The sequence below is a fragment of the Acipenser ruthenus genome, chromosome 2, assembly GCF_902713425.1.
Source record: "Acipenser ruthenus chromosome 2, fAciRut3.2 maternal haplotype, whole genome shotgun sequence".
Lineage (NCBI taxonomy): Eukaryota > Metazoa > Chordata > Actinopteri > Acipenseriformes > Acipenseridae > Acipenser > Acipenser ruthenus.
Window position 1 is genome coordinate 81,934,837 of NC_081190.1, and position 18,896 is coordinate 81,953,732.

General features: G+C 38.8%; 1 protein-coding gene across 14 annotated transcripts in view; it reads left to right on the forward strand.

Annotated features, from left to right (window-relative positions):
- LOC117408609 (rap guanine nucleotide exchange factor 2-like) overlaps positions 1 to 17,864 on the forward strand; it is a 133,136-nt gene extending 115,272 nt beyond the window's left edge. For 5 of the 14 annotated variants that reach the window (XM_034013744.3, XM_034013746.3, XM_034013755.3 and 2 more), the window contains 17 exons: positions 424 to 627; positions 911 to 1,019; positions 1,723 to 1,969; positions 2,850 to 3,007; positions 4,815 to 5,055; positions 6,083 to 6,466; positions 6,589 to 6,800; positions 7,025 to 7,148; positions 7,791 to 7,814; positions 8,918 to 9,141; positions 9,520 to 9,708; positions 9,876 to 10,013; positions 11,372 to 11,488; positions 12,082 to 12,307; positions 13,614 to 14,155; positions 15,253 to 15,629; positions 16,201 to 17,864. In XM_034013744.3, coding sequence (XP_033869635.3) covers positions 424 to 627; positions 911 to 1,019; positions 1,723 to 1,969; positions 2,850 to 3,007; positions 4,815 to 5,055; positions 6,083 to 6,466; positions 6,589 to 6,800; positions 7,025 to 7,148; positions 7,791 to 7,814; positions 8,918 to 9,141; positions 9,520 to 9,708; positions 9,876 to 10,013; positions 11,372 to 11,488; positions 12,082 to 12,307; positions 13,614 to 14,155; positions 15,253 to 15,614 — 3,501 coding nt within the window. In that variant the 3' untranslated portion in view covers positions 15,615 to 15,629; positions 16,201 to 17,864. The remainder of the gene's footprint in view (positions 1 to 423; positions 628 to 910; positions 1,020 to 1,722; positions 1,970 to 2,849; positions 3,008 to 4,814; positions 5,056 to 6,082; positions 6,467 to 6,588; positions 6,801 to 7,024; positions 7,149 to 7,790; positions 7,815 to 8,917; positions 9,142 to 9,519; positions 9,709 to 9,875; positions 10,014 to 11,371; positions 11,489 to 12,081; positions 12,308 to 13,613; positions 14,156 to 15,252; positions 15,630 to 16,200) is intronic. The other 9 variants (XM_034013752.3, XM_034013754.3, XM_034013745.3 and 6 more) reach the window with 8 other exon arrangements.
- The last annotated feature ends 1,032 nt before the right edge of the window (positions 17,865 to 18,896 follow it).

Here is an 18,896-nt window from a genome sequence, read left to right on the forward strand (position 1 = left end):
TCCTTGGTATTAGCAGATTATCAGTGGGAATAATACCAAACTTTGCTCTTGTAATACGCTGTTAAACATATCGTATCAATTGCGGCAATTCTTATGAAACACAAGTAAACATTGTTACAAGAACACTGGTACTTTTGTTATGAAACTGGTTACGTTTTCTGTGTTTTTAGAACATTTTGCAGTTGCACAATTCTTCAGCATAACCTGGAAAGATCTACTTCCGCACTTTTAAATACATGCCACTAAGTTGGCAGGATTTACAAAAAGGTTGTTCTAAGTACTTAATTCAGGGTTATATAACTTAACCTTGGCAACATAAAAAAATCCAAACAAAGTTTGCCTGGTTCAGTATGTATGTGGTTGAATAAAATGTGTGTACATTATACATGTTGAACTTGATTTGTGTTTTTCTCTGTTTTGCAGAAAATGTGTGGGCATCTAAGACTGTTAAATATTGCCTGTGCTGCTAAAGCCAAACGAAGACTAGTAACACTAACTAAACCTTCCAGGGAGGCCCCTTTGCCCTTCACCCTTTTGGGAGGGTCAGAGAAAGGATTTGGAATCTTCATAGATAGTGTAGAAACTGGGAGCAAAGCTGCTGAAGCTGGAATAAAACGTGGTGACCAGGTATTCTTTTAACTTCTGCATTCAATTCTGCTAGAAAATGCAATTCAGCTCTAAAGGACCTGCAGTTCCTGTGTTTGTTCCTGTTCCAGATTCTTAAATGGTACTGTTAATATGACAATGTTACATCCATCTTTTCTACACAAACACAAATTAATGCCTGTTACCATACCTGTTTAGTGGTATAAAGGTTTAGCATAAGTTTGCACCCAAAGTCAACTTATGTTTCTTGCACAGATAACAAATATTTCATAACCATGTTTTTTTGTTTGTTTGTTTTTTTAAGATATTGGAGGTTAATGGACAAAACTTTGAGAATGTTCAGATTTCCAAAGCCACTGAAATCTTGAAGAACAACACTCACTTGTCTATCACTGTGAAAACAAACTTATTTGGTAAGTGTTTGACAACTGAATTGTAGTTGTTTTTATTATTTTATATATAGATTATTAGATTTTGTAAAGTTGTAAATCTGTCTGCTTTCATCACATACCATAAGGAAGTTCATAAAATGCTTAAACACCAGTCAATATTGCTGCTACCCAGCACTCCTTGATTTCGATTATGTTTCATGCTTTTCAGAAGCAACTTGCAACAAGGACAACAAGCCTATAGTGACCTGTAATTCTGACTTTTTACAAACCTGTTCAGTGATTTTTTATTTTTATTTTAAGGGTTAAAACACCCTGTGCTTTAGGGCTTGATCTCCTAATACTTCAAGAAGTTACCTATGCACCCTAGCTTGGGCACAAGGAAAATGCAGGCCAATATTGATTCATTACCCTGGTGTATTTAGGAGTTTTCTATTGTATCTATAATTGGCACTGAGCTTGGATTATTTGCTCAATTTACTGTGTGCATGACCAAAGTTAAAATTGGCATACACTGGACACCTGATGACAAGACCAGTATTACCCAATTGCACCTGCTGCTCTCAAGGCCTGGATCAATTTTTAGTTTTAAATGTGACATGCACAGGGCTGCCAAGAATAACCTCTCAGATCAGCGTGATAGATTTGGTGCCATCCCTCATTGAAGAAGAAACCCCAGAAGCCAGTACTGTGCAGTCTGTGACTTCTTTGTGTGTTATTGTTACAGTATTTAAAGAGCTTTTAGCAAGGCCAGCTGAGGAAAAGAAGAATGGCGCTCCCCATCTACCCAAGATCGGTGATATTAAGAAAGCAAGTCGCTACTCAATCCCGGACCTGGCTGTGGACGTTGAGCAGGTGATCGGCCTCGACAAAGCCAATAAGAAGGCTAAGGCCAACACTGTAGGAGGAAGGAACAAGCTCAAGAAAATACTAGACAAGACTCGCATCAGCATTCTACCCCAGAAACCATACAGGTAAGTTTCAGTTCTTTCTGCTTATGTGTTATGCGTTAGACCCACAATGTCCTGTCCTGTACACATACAAATACATCATCCATAACTATAAAACCCTCAGTATTGGTAAATTGAGTTAAATTGTCATTTAGAATTTAATAGCGTCTTGCTTTTACCAGTCCCAAGTTTTTTTTATTATTTTTTTATTTTATTTTTTTATTTCATTAGTAAACATTCGTATGTGGCATGTGACTTTCGTAATGTGGCACTGACATGCTTTTCTAGTTGGTTACTTTCAAAAATAAAATACACTTATTTTAAAGTACAGTATACCTTATATAGTTTCTACCCTGCTACACTACTACATTTGTTTCAGTTTGATACAGTTTAATTTGTATGATGTCGGCATGTGAGGTGTAATGGATCACCCACACCATACATCAAAATGTAATCTTAGTAACTGTCTACTGTATTGCAGCAACTGGTTATATTTCATTCCCCTGATGAAAGGAAACATGTATTTCATTAAACATCTGTGTTTTCTATAGGGAATAATGGGTAGAGGAGAGAAACTAAAAGTTGAATATAATAGCAATTATTTATCTGCACTCTTTCACAAATGCAGAGAAGAGGGTTGGGGGCAAATATAGAATAAAAACCAAAAACTGGACATTGTAGTTCTGCAATAAAGAGTCTGATATGTTGCAATGAAGTGATTGACAATGCAAATGCATGTTAAGGGTGAACATACTAAGCGCTTTGGCTAGCCAACGTAATGCAACAAATCCTGTTTTACAGAAGTGTGGCGTGTGTGTTACTATTAGGCATGCACTGTAATGCAGAACTTTGTTCGAAGCCCATCTTTACAAACTAAAGGTTCATGACTTTTTGTTCTATCCAGTGACATTGGCCTTGGCCACTCTCAGGATGACAGCATAGTGGGGCTCAGGCAGTCAAAGCACATCCCCCCTGCATTGCCTGTGAGCGGGACCTTATCTTCCAGCAACCCTGATCTGTTACAGTCTCATCATCGCATTCTGGATTTCAACAATCCTCCAGGTAAGTGTGCCCGAGTATTGTCTGACAGTCTTAAATACGTTCTGTTGTTGCTTTTACATCCTGGTACATTAACTGGAACTACAGCATCTGCTTGTTTAGGCGTACAACCCCTAGAATGCTTTTTTTCCCCACATAAGGGAGATTAATGGACAACGAACAGCACTGATGCAGTAATTTAGAATTCTAACTCAAGGTTAGTCTGCCATGGCTTTTTTTACCCAGTGGATGTGAAGAAACCTACAGCTGCTCTAGTTCTGTACTTCTGCAGGTGTTATAGCTCTGGCTTAAGTGGGGAAAGATCTGCCATAAATATTAACCAATTTCGATAAGATTTTCATACCAACAGTATGGTTGTTTGTGAAATTAAGATACTACTGCTGGTGGAGGGAATAGGAGAATATCTGACTATTTTTACTGTGTTGTAAATTAAAAAGTTTAACAATATAGCTAATAGAATAAATTATTTTAAATTAGTTGAGATTTCTTTCTTCCACTAAATGTTTTATTTGTCTCCTCTTTCAGCCACAGGCTCTTATAATGACTATCTGAATCCTGTTCAATGTCAGTTGTGCATTGAGTCGGTTACTTTTATCAAACCATATAGCTTACTGTGGAACCCCTTGTGTGGTGCTTGTTTTACCTTCTACTGTATTTTTCTCATTGACAAAAAGTTAACCATTTCTGTCTCTCTGGATGATGGTTGGGATTGGGACACTTTTATATAATAGTTTAGTGCCATGCGTCTCTGCCCCGTGGCAAAGCACGACCGCGTGAATTGGGTAGTGTTTCTGGGGTTACTGTTTAATGCTTTGATCAAATACTTTCCCTTCTTTGTCCCATCTTTTGTTCTGACAGTAAACCTACAAGGTTGTTATACTGTAAATCATGTTACAGAGGCATGTGCTTTATTATGTCTTGACCCGTACAGAATGTAGAAATAAAAAGATTAATCTGCACAATATCAAATTTGAGTATTTCAGAATTCAGTAGTTAACAGGTAACCTCCCCATGACTAATGCACCTTCTTTTAAATAACTATGAAAAAGTTACCATTAAAATAAGGGTGAACTGGCATGCCACATAACTTGAACTACCAGTTGTGTGACATGCCAAAGCAGAAATGGCTCCACATGGTTTACATGTATCCTTTCACTAGGTAAGATGCAATCTGCACTGTGGTGATCCTCTTGCCTCCTGGCACATTACATAAACTCTGCTCTGCTTAAAAGCCATTATAAAAAGCAGCATGATTGTGCTTTTGGCACTGATACTTTCAGTGGAGACTGTCTAGGTCTGCTGTGTGTTAACAGAGAGGAATAAAGTTGACATTAAGCACAGTATAAGTGATAGAAAGTAGAAAACAGTAAAAAAAAACTTTGTTACACAGATTCACATTTCTTTCTAGCAGTGGAATTGAAACTGTTTTAAAGGAAGTCCAGTGATTACTGCAGACTTTAACTAACAGTAAATATAAAATGTATCTCTGGCAGTATCCTACTCGTGTCAACAAAATAAATTTAGCTAAACTGCCATTTTAAACTCTCAGTAATTAAGCCTTCGTGAACACTGCTATATTTTATGTCACTGTGCCACTATGCAGATTTCTAAGGTTTTCATATTTTATGCTATACTTTCCAGGCTTTTCTTGGTTGTGTTAAAATCAAATGGGTAAATGGGGGTTTTACATGTATATCTGAAATCAAATTCTTTATGGTTTGGCTAAATTGAATCATGATGAAGGCAGTAATTAATTTGTTGTCTGCTCTCAGAATTACATAGTCACTGATACCTTTATTGCCCACAATAGATTTACCAGACCAGGTTCTACGGGTTTTCAAGGCAGACCAGCAGAGCCGCTATATCATGATCAGCAAAGACACAACTGCCATGGAAGTCGTGGTCCAAGCTATCCGCGAGTTTGCACTGACCGCAGCCCCCGAGGCCTACTCTCTATGTGAAGTCTCAGTCACCCCAGAAGGTGTCATCAAGCAAAGGCGGCTTCCGGATCAGCTCTCCAAACTGGCAGACAGAATACAGCTCAGTGGAAGGTACGAGTATGAGATCCTAAGTCTAATGATAAACCAGTTAAGACTAAAGTGTCTGAATTAACTCATTGATTTTGTAAAGGGCTGGATGGAAAGCCTTGATGTCATTTACATTATTTGGGATCCTGCAGTAAACAAATTGATAGCTTTGGTCTAGTGTGCAGTCATTATGTTTGAAGTGTCTATTTGTGAGACACAGACTAAGTCAATTTTTTCTTTGGCTAAATGAAGGACATTGTTTTCCAAGGATGTTAATATGATACAAACTTGCTAATCATTTTACTATTCCATGTTGTAGATCAAAGCTTGGATGTAGTGCAGCTAAGGTGTCAGATCAAATCATCTGATCATGCACTGAATATTGAGTAACGTCTAGCGCTGTGTCTGTGTGTTTCAAAGCTGTAACATTATTGAGTGGGTTGGACAGTCTATTGACAGTTGGAGTGCTTGTGTAGGTTAATAAGTTAGTCAAAATCAACAATTTATTTTTGTTTTGTTTAAAAACAAATTGTTGCTGTTTCTGTGTACTATATAGTGTGAAACTTTTAGTTTTACAACCAGCCATCGGTTCTCAGTAGCAGTTTATTTTCCTTATTCATCTTTGTTTGACGCTGGTTTCCCTCTTGCCCACACGTATTCACATTTGCATTGTGAATTTATTGCCCTTTATTAAAATATTGCTAAAAGGTGCAGTGCGGTATGCATTAGCAGGCAGCAGCAAGTGTTCACTGTAAAATAGAAAAGACTGCCATCTGCTGGAGGTGAAGTATATTGTTATCCTAAAAAGAGAAGGTATATGAAGAGTAACTTAATATCTTGTTCCTCTAAGGGAAAATTATGCTTTCATTTGATGTATAATAAAATGTTTCACATTGACCTAAGTGACCAATTATGACTGCCCTAAAGTGAGTTGATAAGAGAGACCAGGTCATGCCTTTCGTTGGGCATATCCTGCATAGTAAGGGTTATAAAAGTTCCATTTTTTGGCTGTTTTTTTATGTAGAATTTCTCATCTTCCCTATTGTTACAGGTATTACCTGAAGAACAACATGGAGACGGAGACGCTGTGCTCAGACGAAGATGCCCAGGACCTGCTGCGGGAGAGCCACATTTCGGTGCTGCAGCTCAGCACAGTGGAAGTGGCCACACAGCTATCCATGAGGAACTTTGAGCTGTTCCACAACATTGAGCCCACCGAGTACATGGACGACCTTTTCAAGCTCAAGTCCAAGACCGGCTCGGCCAACCTCAAGAAGTTCGAGGAGGTCATCAACCAGGAAACGTTTTGGGTTGCCACGGAGATCGTGAGGGAACAAAACCAGCTCAAGAGGATGAAGATCATTAAGCACTTCATCAAGATCGCCCTGCACTGCAGAGAGTGCAAGAACTTCAACTCCATGTTTGCAATCATCAGGTAAAAACTATGAACAAGCTAGGGAAGAATGCATAGCTAATTTAGGGAGCTTTATAGTGTTTATAGAGATAATACATCTTGTTCTGAAACTCTTTTTTTTTTTTCTTTTTTTTTTTTTGCAGTGGATTAAACTTAGCCCCAGTATCAAGGTTGCGTGGTACCTGGGAGAAGCTTCCTAGTAAATATGAGAAGCTGTTTCAAGACCTGCAGGATCTCTTTGACCCCTCCAGGAACATGGCAAAATATCGCAATGTCCTCAACAGCCAAAATTTGCAGCCTCCCATTATTCCTCTCTTTCCTGTCATAAAAAAGGATCTCACATTCCTGCATGAAGGTATTGTAAAGCAAAACCTCCACCACTATTTTGTTAATCACATTATTATAAATAATAAAGGGGGGGAAGGGGGTTGATTAACTGGTTTTGTAGCCAAAAAAAAACTAACATTTGAAGCATTTAAGTGCTGTGATACGTAGGTGTAATTGGATGTTAACCATAAAGTGATCCTCCTGAAATATTCTGAAGTCAGAATGTACGTAATAACTTTCCACCCTTTTTAGGCAATGACTCCAAAGTGGATGGTTTGGTGAATTTTGAGAAGCTAAGAATGATCGCAAAAGAGATACGTCATGTTGGCCGAATGGCTTCTGTTAACATGGATCCTGCTCTGATGTTCAGGACGAGGTATGTATCGAAAAACTACAAGACAAAGTCTACTAACTTGTGATAGTACATTACTGGCTAGGGACAATGCTGTTATGTTTATAAAAAACGATGTTATTACTGAAAAAAAAAAAAACACTTTTGGAAAAATTTGGTTTTAACATCATTCACCAGAAATACCTTACTACAGTAGAGGAACTGAGCTAAGCACAAGCTACCCTTTGCGATTGAATTTTTCCAACGTGCAATATCTCAAATCATTTTATATATTCATTTGAAAGAAGCATCATGGGTTTACTACTGATTTTGTAGAGTTCAGGCGCATTATTGCTTGACGCACACACAATCAGCAATTCATCCCACGTGGTGGTGGTTTTGCTTGCTTCAATATCCCTGTGAACCAAGCCTATGCATATTGTGTTTCACTGCTTTGAGTTAAAGGTGCTGTGGGCTCTTGAAATCCATGTTTCATGCTCAAATATTGTGATTGAAACATCTAGGCTTTTTATATGTCCATGGAGCTTGGATACTGCTCATCTTGGGTTCTGATCTTTCCTGTCTAAGCTTGTGATATCTCTCTCCCTCCCCTCTCTTTCTTTCTTTCTTTCTCTTTCTGCCTTCCTTCTGTACCCATGCTTCACTATTCATGGCTCTCACTTACAGGAAGAAGAAATGGAGGAGTCTTGGGTAAGTCTGGTGACAATTTCACTCTGACAACATGCTGTTCCGTCCATTTGCATTTTTCCCTGTCTGCCTCCTAATTTTCTGAAGCTTTGCTGATTTTTATGTATTTATTTGTATTCAGTTTTAACACTTCTGCTCTGGCAAACATGTTAGACAACCTATTTGATATAAAGGTGAAATTTATGTAATTTATGGCTTAAGTTACAGTAATGAAAACTGGAAAAACAGTTGTGTCCAAGAAGCATAAGAGCTAATTTATGGACAATACTGTGTTTTAAAATACATTGATTTGATACATTTACACTTAACAACTATAATGAAATTAAATAGGGGTCTAAATAATCTATACCCACTAACAGTGAATTGTGCTGCTCATTACTAAAAACAAAACACAAAAAAGTGACCTTTTTTCATGTCAGACTCATCAAGTTAATGCCAATGCTATTGGAAAATTTGGGATTTTACATTTAACATAACAGATCATGTTCTAAATAAGTACAAATCAGAAGCTTTGCCGAGTGCTAACTTGTTTAGTGAACTTGCAAATGTGAATGTAGATTCTTTTTTTTAGTATCAGTTTTTGCTGAGGTCCTGCCATATCAATATTATAACAGTCATGTTACAGTTGCAAAGTTTGATAAATACAACAAAATGAGCCTTTTATATACGTAAAAATAGATCAATTTAATAACCTATATGATATAGAATCCCTGAGCTTGAGAAGCAGCTTAAATGTAACAATAACCTCTGACTGCATGAGCTTTCAATCCTGCTCCAGCTTATGTAACTACATCTTGAAGACACCAGACAGAAATGTAGCCTACTATACCATGGGATTGCCAGGTTGAAGCAAACCAGGATACTTTATATCATTAGTGACCCATCCCCATATATATTTAAAATGGCAGGGGGGAAACAGTGCTGCTCTCTCCCCTTCCTGAACTACAACTTTTACTTTAATTTGATTTCCTGGAATGAGGCATGGAATGTTGTGAGCTGAGATTAATGCGACTTGGTGCACGTTTGAGTCTCTGTGCCTCACCTCGCCTTCCGTTGCTGAACACAGCTACATCCCTATATATCGTTTGTCTCTTTCCACATTCCAGATCTCTCAGCCAGGGAACCACCAACTCTGCCGTGTTGGATGTGGTCCAGACCGGAGGGCACAAAAAGCGTGTGCGTCGAAGCTCTTTCCTCAATGCCAAGAAGCTGTACGAGGATGCCCAGATGGCCCGCAAGGTCAAGCAGTACCTGTCAAACCTGACCCTGGATACCAATGAAGAAAATCTTCAGACCATCTCCTTGCAGTGTGAGCCTTCCACCAACACATGTGAGTCTCCCACCCCAAAATAGCTTAACAGTTTGGTAAAAGGCACTCACAGCATAATAAAAACAGGACAGTTGAGCCATTTCCTGTTTTAAGTTTAAAAAAAAAAAAAAAAAAAAAACAGCAGCAACTTGCGCACTGTAATGCTCTTCGTAGGAAAAGCACATATACGGACAAAAGCTTTAACACCAGGCTTTAAACACTGGACAACTAACTTGGCAGGTTTAGTTAATATTTTCAATAGAACACACTGCTTTTGCACTCCCTTACTGTAGTGGTGCTCATGTATTTTTCTGATGTAATATTTTTTTGTGAATTCACATGGTTAAGGACTCACAGGTTGGGTTTCACCTCATTGCAATTACATTCTTTGTGTAACAGTGCCTAAGAGTGGAGACAAAAAGAGTGGGAAGCCGGACACATCTCCTGTAGTTCCCAGAGCTGCAAGTCAGCAGAAACAGCAGCAGCAGCAGCAGCATCAACAGAAAGGAAATCAGGCACTTCAGGTCCCTGCTGTTTCACTCTATCCTTCTCGCAAGAAGGTACCGGTCAAGGATCTACCACCATTTGGTAAGTAAATAAGAGTGAGGTCTGCCCTACCAAATCCAGTAATTTAGTTCCCATTGAGCTCATTTAACTTGTCAGTTTCTCCCTAAGAGTAAGCAAAGGCTTAATATTAGTACACTTGTGACTGAGTAAATTAAATAACGCATACATTTTATTTTGCGTCTGACAAGGTACCAGTTCACCTCAAGCCTTGAAGAAAATCCTGGCCTTATCAGAAGAATCAGGTGACCGACATAAAAAGCAAGCAGAGGACACCATATCAAATGCTTCTTCCCCTCCCACATCCCCTCAAAGTTCACCTCGGAAGGGTAGGCATTTTAATAAAATGGTGATCTTCATGCTTTTTGCCAGCTAGTGTAAACACAACCCAATGATGTTTTTGTGTTTTTTATTGACTGACGTTTTCTCCTTTTTTTTTTTTACTGTCCTATCTTTCCTGTTTTGTTTGCAGCATCATTTTACTTCTGCAGTATTTCCAGGAGCATGCCGTTCAAAGCTTCAGCTGTTTTTTGTCTCTAGGTTAATTCTGGCAAATTCAGAGGCAGCTTGAGCCTCAACATTTAATATAAGTTATATTGAAGTGAACCTTGTTATTCTATGCAGCTTGACTTTGCTGCGCAATTTGCAGCATTTCAATGATGCAGTTTTCATATTTGATGTGGAACAGTAATCCGGTCAAAGAGAACAACCTTCCCACAATAAATAGAAGGCTTTATCAAGGTGAACAACAGTGCGACTTGTTGTAGTCACCTAAAGCTGTGATCCTCTGATGCTTTAGTAGTTAACGTTACAGTAAGGTATTACCATAGCGATTTTCTCGGTCACTATGTAAACACTGCAACCTCTGGAGCTTTATAACAAAATACTGTGTGTTCTTTAAATCATTATTTTGGAAATAGATGCTGTGGATTCTGTCAGCACATTTTCATATACTGGCCAGGCAGTATAAATGTTGTTGAAACAGACCACAGTATAGTATGCTGAAAATGCTGCTCTGTAGCAATGCAAAACAAAACATGCTTCACCTTTGTATTGTGAGCAAATGTTTGAGTGTGTGCGTGTATATATGTGGACATATTGTATACATCCCAGGTGTCTGTTGGAGGGATAGTTTTTTGCACGGTCTCTTTAAAAACAAGAATCAATTTTAAAAGCCACAGAAATAGTGTAAATCTACCCCGAGTAGCTTACCAAAACATATCTTAATATTTTATTTATGAAAGCTTCAAAACGTCGCTGTGTAGCGCAGTAGATGTGGTTCACTAGGATTTTTTGCTCTACAGTGGTTGACAGATTTTGAATTCTTGAAGTTTCTTACAGAACTGTTGATTCCGCTGCGTGTTGTTTTCATTGTCTGTGGATCATTTGTGTTGTGCAGTTGTGTTTATTTGTATTTGTCCTGTTCCCCTATTTTCACTGTCAGTGCTGGCTCGGGTCTTGAAATAAAAAGCCCTTTTTAAAAGTAGTGGAGCGTTAGTGCAGTACACTAGTTGTTTCAATTGTCACACAGTAGTAGAGTCGGTTTTCTTTAATACATATTATTTGTAAGCTTTTTATAAGTTAAGGAATACTTCATTGGGTTATATATGTATTCCATTTTGCACTTGGGAACACAGAGTTTTCTGTTTAGTTGATGCTTAAAGTGTTTTCTCGTCCTGTTTGTCAGGTGGCAGTCAGCTGAGATCTCACGGCTCCAGGCAGTCAGACCTAACCGGCTCCTCCTTTTTCCCGGGAAGTGAGAACAGTAACAGGAATAACAATGCACTGCGGACCTATGGGATAGGTGGGGTTCACTATAAAGGCGGAACACCAGACTCAGATGGTTTTAAAGCTTTAGAGCATTATTACTTAAACACCCCAAAAATGATGGGTTTCCACAAAACAGTTCTAGATAAACATGTGGTTGTCGGAGACAAATAGCATCATTGGTAATTGTCAGATTATTGCAAGATCTCAGCTTCAGTGTTATGAATAAAGAGAGATTAACCATGTGATTTATGTGAATATTTCATCGCTGTGCTTTTTGCTTTAAGACCTGAGCCAGTCGTAAACAAAGTTGTTTGTGATCCACTAACCCAGCTACTGAATTGGAATGCTCAACTTAGTTTGTTAAACCGAGGTTTTATCTGGAGTTTTGTAGGCATGTGCTTACTGCAGCATTACAGATGATTCATTTATAAAATCCCTAGGTTGAGGCAGTGTGTTCTAACAGTGACTGTGTTTCCATAAACATGCTCACAGTGCAACGGGTGAGACGCCATTGGTGACTGCTTGGAAAACCTGAAGTGTTCTAATACTTAGGACTGAGATTCGCTTGATATTGAATAGTTACAATAATTATAATTAAGCAGCTTCTCTTCCTCTGTATTTTTGAAGGTTATACGTTGGCTCCAAGTGGAACTGTGGACAATTTTTCAGATTCAGGTCACAGTGAAATTTCGTCTCGTTCAAGCATTGTTAGTAACTCTTCCTTTGACTTGATGCCGGGTCTCATGCATGACGACAAGAGACAGAGGCACTCTGTCAGTGTTGTGGATTCCAACCTGGGTGTGGGAAGGATGGAAAGAAGAGCCACTATAGATCCTGATCAATACAGCCTTGGGTAAGAAAGTCATACATGTGACTGGTGTGCTGCATTATTTTTGGAAATAGCATGTACTTGTCAGTTTTCTTTTCCCTTTCAAGTATGAAATGTAACCATTATTGTATGGGTATTTACCTTTTGAAAGACCCGAAACCTAAATCAGATATATCATAGCTACTCGGAGAGCCTCTGACACAGTCATGGCCCACCCCCAAGGGGCACTAAAGCACTGCGGTAACAGACCTCAATGCCATTTTTTCTTTCAATAACTGACCTGACAGGAGAACTGGTTCAGATAAGTATTTGTATTCTACAGCCTGTCTTGACCCGCTTAATGGTTATCTATAAGCAGACTGAGACAGCACCTCTACATCTGTATACTGTACACTGCATTGTTTGCTTCTTGCATCATGTCTGGGTTTTATCCCTGCACGACATGCAGCCAGTCTGCTTGTTGAGGACAAGCACGGCAGATGCTCTTCCTGCCTGGGGCCAGAGCACACCAAGGATGCACTGGTGAACTGCAGTTCACTAGTGTAAGAACTGCAAGTTGTGTGCAAATTTCTCTAAGCGCACGTTGGAGAAACGTTGCTCCCGCAGCTCTACAGAGCACTCTACGTCCCTTACTCCTGCATTTCATGTCAACCAGTCTGTCGAATTGGAGGCCTTCCTTCCACCTCCTTTCCAGTCTGACAGAGCGGCAGCTTCACACGCTCTGTCCTGTGCGGGCACTAGCATATTGTGTTGACAGGATGAAAAGTTGGAGGCGGTCCAAATTATTTTTTGTCTGCTATGTGGCTAAGTCCCATGGTCAAACCCTGTCTAAACAGAGGCCGTCCAAATGGATAGCAGATACAGTCAGGACTGCCATGAGCGAGCCAACTTGCCCCCTCCAGAAAAGCTCACTGCCCATTCCACCAGGGGCATGGCAACTTGTTGTGGGCTTTATCCCAGGATGTATCTGTCAAGGACATTTGCAATGCAGCGGTGTGGGCTACTCCCCATACCTTTACTAGGTTCTACAGACTGAATGTCGTGGATCCTGAAAACACTGTCTTCGGAACTAGAGTGTTAAGGGAGGCTTCCGAGTAAACCCTTATTACACAGTACTTTTTACTGGGGTATCGAATGGTAATGCACAAGGCAGCCTCAGCTTAGCCTTGTAGCATTCAGGTTGTGCAGCAATGTTGCTTGGGTATAGCGACCCTTCGGCAATGGTTACATTTCGTACTTGAACCTAACGTTTTCTATCATTCCATTCATATTAGAAGTTGTATTTTGCCCAGATCTTTTAACATTATTTTCTACTTCCATTTCCTCTCAGTTCATACGCATTGATGCAAGAGGGACGGAATCTGTATCCTGGGGCTGCAGTCCTCTCTTCCCCGAGTTCAGAAGAACTTGCCCAGGACCAGGGGGACCGAGCCTCGCTTGATGCAGCAGACAGCGGTCGAGGAAGCTGGACTTCATGTTCAAGTGGATCACATGACAATATACAAACCATACAACACCAGAGGAGCTGGGAAACACTGGCTTTTGGGCATCCTCATTTTGACAACTCAGCAGAAGGGGCTGGACTTTGGGCCTCTGGCTGTCAAATGGACCAGATGATGTACTCAGACCCCAGCTCTAAGCTGTGCCAAAACAGCCAGGATCACGGACAAGGCAGAGGGAGCTGGGCATCCTCCACCGGCTACTGGGGGGAAGACTCTGAGGGGGACACTGGAACAATAAAGAGGAGGGGTGGAAAAGATGTTAACGCTGATGCTGAAACAAGCAGCATTACAACTTATAGTGAAGACACAAAACTACACAATAGACCTTCTCATATAACTGTGCCATCTGGCACAGCAAAAAGTCTTATTGGTAAGTGATGAGAACGTCTTTTGAAGACGCACCATACTTTAGGCACTAATATGCTTCTATCCAGACAGTTAGTATAATTAGTATAAATAGCCTCGTAATGTATTTTTCCCTTCTATAAAATTTTTATCTTCAGTGTGTTTTGAATTAAAAAGTTTTTCAGCAAAGGTCAACAGAGTAAATTGTATGCACAAGACTTGCTGTTAGGTATATCCATAAACTTATGTTGACTTGTGGAAAGCATGTCTCATCGTAACAGTGTAGAAACAAGAGTACACAGCATTCTGCATAGTAAAAAAAAAAATAATAATAATAATGTTGACATCAACAAGAATCCATTTGCCATCCATACAATAGCTATTGATCATTTGGATTTAGGCTACTCCACAGAACGCAATTGGGTCAAATACACCTTAAGTTACTTGTATCCCAAGTTCATGAGAAATCAGTTTTACTCGTGCCATTTTTGTACCTTTGTTTAGTGTCAAAAGTACTGTAAACCTAAAAAAAATCATTCTAAATGCATAAATGACAAATATTTGAATATGGTTACAGGATTTGTCAGTGTACAGTGGTTGACAGATTTTGAATTGTTGATTCTGCTGCTTATTGTTTTCATCGTCTGGATCGTTCATTTGTGTTTGTTTTTATTTGTCCTGCTCCCCTATTATTTTTATTGTCAGTGCTGGCTCGGGTCTTGAATTAAAAAGCCCTTTCAAAAGTAGCTGTAGCTTTCGTGCAGTACACTAGTTGCTTAACAGTTTAAAAAAAAAACAACTTACAGTACATACTGTATGAGTACTGTCCAGGTATACTCTGTAATTCAAGGACTGCATTAATTTTACTTTCTTCATTAATATTTCTGATGTATAGTTAACAGTCAACAGCCACGCTAATAAATTTGAGAGCAGAGCATCTAACATTTTTGAACCTGTCTGCAGAATGTTGGTCCTTGTAACTACTAATATTTGAAATATTTTACAGGGACAACTTTATCTTTGTCACTATTGGTATTTAACAGCTTTTTCTTCAATTTCTCTTTGTATGTCTACTTGTTTTCACCAATTGATTGGGTCTCATAATATATTGCATTACTGCAGCACGGAAGGAAGGCAGGTATCGTGAACCTCCACCGACACCGCCAGGCTATACTGCATTGACAATTTCAGACTTTCCAGAGGGCCAGGCACACCCAGGAAGGAAGCCCCCTGATTACAATGTAGCACTACAGCGGTCACGGATGGTGACACGCCCCTGTGACTCGCAACAAACGCACAGTCACCCAGACACCAGGCCAGGGAGCCGACCACAATGGCACAAACCAAGCGAAGCAGACCCACGACTGTCTCGCTTCCAGTCCCAAGGGTTCTCGGCTGAGGAGGAGGATGGTGAGTCCATGTGTCCAAAACTTATTCCAATGAGGAAGACATTGGCATATGCACCTGAGACAGCCAGGCCATGAATAACAGGCAGGAAGGTAAAAGAATAGATTGCTGAACAACATGCATGCACGGGAGAAAGTGAAAGCCTTGAATCATTCTGAGACCATCTATTTTGCATGTTGTATCTTACTTTCCCAATGTATGAACTATGACCTGCACCCAACAGGGCCTATAGTATCAAAATCATGGCAGGGGTTGTTTCAGAATGCAGTGTTTTATTCTGTTGGCATTTACATGGCTAGTTAATTACCATTTAGATATCCTAAATGTGTTCTTAGACACAACACATTTGAGAATGTGTTCATATCCTAAAAAACTCATAGCATGGAGTGTTTTTTTTTATTTTATTTTATATTTTATTTCCTTCCTAATTCTCCTGTAGTGTGTCATAACATATTTCCAGTCTTGACAGAAGATCTGGGCCATCTGCATTCATTTATAAAAAAAAAAGTATTTCCTTGTACCATTGCTAGTAAATGATGCTGTTGCATGCATCTGGTGAGTGTTTTGATTAGGTAGCCATTGCAACTTCGTGGCTCACGATGGCTTTTTATTCCATTACTCTACTTAACAGAATTTGTCTCATTTTTCTTTTTTTTCTACTAGAAGATGAACAGGTGTCTGCAGTCTGATAAGCCCCCTCCTGGATATTGTTTCCAGTGATGCGAGCCACCCAACTGGAGAGCACAACAGGCACTGGAGCCCCGGACCTCCTTCATTAGTTTGGTGGATCCCACACGCCTCCTTCCCTGCCTTAAAGCAGCATGGGGCATTGTGTTCCCCTGCATGTGAAATACTGTGAAGAAAACGCCTTGGCACTTTGGAAAACTGTGTCACTTGAAAATGCACAGCGCAGTAAGAAAACAAGCTACCGCTCTCGCTGTCCGCAACAAGGACCATTCCAAGATCCCCCCACCCTGTTTACACTTCATCAAGATTTGTCACGCTTTGGCTGCACTTTTTTAAACATTTACTGCCTAAAATGGTTTTACAGCTTCCTCTTAGATTTTTTTAAAATTGTGGCACTCTGAATCAAGACAAGGTCACACTATTGGCACAAACTCTGCAAACAAGGACACAGTGATTATCATTCTGATTTTAACTAGTTTTTATGTTGCAGTTTTATAGAACAAATGTGTTTAAGTCTCCATAATACAGTATTATTTTACACATTAGAAGTTATATATTTTTTAATTTTAGGATTTCTTTTTTGTAATATTATAAATAAACTGGATGACGTTGCAGTGAAAGGCAGCTTCAGATCTTGCATCAAAACTATCTAAAATGTACCTTTTTAATTCCTGTGTAATATGTCAGATTAAGGCGCAAACAAGCCTTTTCTTAGGACAGATTCAGTACTGTGTAACAGTGTTTGCAATGCAGAACCTGCAGAATTAAGCTAAACGGATAGTTGCTACAGTAGACTAAGCTGCATGTCTAATAAAGGCTGGCATAAAACAACCTGCTCTCTGCTGCTATTTAACCCCCATTTTGATGACTGAAGTACAACAGCATTTGTATTGTGTTGTCGTTGCACAGACTCCGGTAAAATTGAAGGCTGCCAATTTGGGTAGTACTCAAATGTGAGGAACTGCTAGTCTTGTTGTTTTTTTTTTGTTTTGTTTTTATTATTATTATTATTATTATTATTATTATTATTATTATTATTATTATTATTATTAATTAATCTCAGCTGATCATATTGATCAGTAGGTGAAGTTATAGATTCAACTAAAAGAGATTGCAGTGTTTCTTCACTGTATTGTATAACATCAGTGCTTTATTTAAGATTTTGCTCTCCCAAGAAATCATGTATTTTTTTTTTGCTTTTTCACTTTGCTGATATATCAAATTGTTAATTATGCATTTGTAATTCAACAGTAATATGCATTAATCAGTTTCATTATATAGTCGATGGAGACTGTGTGTATATAGGCAGGCAGAATCCTAGTTCTAATAAAAGTTGCACAAAGAAATGTATAAGCATTAGGTAATTGTAGTGCATAGAACTGGTAATCTCAGTTTGATCTGTGATGTCAAGTGCAAAATGTACATTTAACTGGTGATTTCCTCATACTTTTGATACTACTTGTACCTGTATGTCTTTTAGAAAGACAATTGGTGGAGTCTGTATCCCTTTTTTGTATTTTTTAATACAATAATTGTAAATATTGGTTATATTTTTGTTGAAAATGGTAGAAATGTACTATGTTTATGCCTCAACATCCAGTTTATATAAAGCTGGGAATCAATAAATATTACAAAAATCAGCTGTACATTGTGTGTCTGTTTGTGTTTTATGACTTGTGTAATACTGTATGCAGCATTTTTTTCAAGAACATTGCTATGTTTTGGATGAAATATAATATGTTCATATCATGTCTGCTCTCTTTCCTCAGTGTTTGAATGTACAGGATGTGATGGATATTTATAACTTAATGGTGATTATCTAGGGTAAATCAAGTAAAACACGGATATTAATATCTAACTATCTAACTTTTACCAGTTAATGAAAATAATTTATGTATAGTCAGAATTCTAAACATATTCAAAACATTGAGAAATGCATTAATATATTCTCTCAGATTCAGAATTCAAGATATGTTCAAACAATGAATTATTTTCACATGGTATAATTTCTATACACCATGAAAATTCAATATACTTGTATATACGTAACAACCCTTCATTTTAGTGGAGAGTTGAAACAAAGTCTTGGAACAAAAAAACAAAGTCTCAGAACCAAAGAAAGCAAGATGCCAACTCATGATGAAGATTTTCAAACGTTGCAAAGAATGATGTTTGTTTTGCCTTGTGATTTCCTCAAAGAAATGTACTGGCTGTGTTATCTTGTTGATTTGTAGTGGTGTAGCAAGATACAGACAGCTGTGTTTGAGATAAGATAACAGTAGGATGAAACAATGAAGAGGTCGAAGGTGTTTTTTTCGGGGCATGTGTGTGAAAATGCCCTGTGTTTCAGTTTAAGTATCCTCTCAAAACAGACAGGCCCTTCCTAAATTCTGTTCCATTCTGTTGAAAATAAACACAGTGGGTAATTTATCCTTGATCCACAGCTCCTCCCATTTCCTCTAGAAAGACTTGTCACAAGACAAGAAACACTTCCTCCATTGTCCACAAGAGGGTGCTGTTACTCTATATTTGATATTGGTAACCTCAGAATTCCTGAGGACACTGTCTACAAGCTGACTAATTTGTTTATTCAAAACAATAAAACTAGCTTGTTCGCACAGCTGGAAGTCCAATCAAGATAATGTTTCTTATCAATGAAAGCCAGAGTTTTG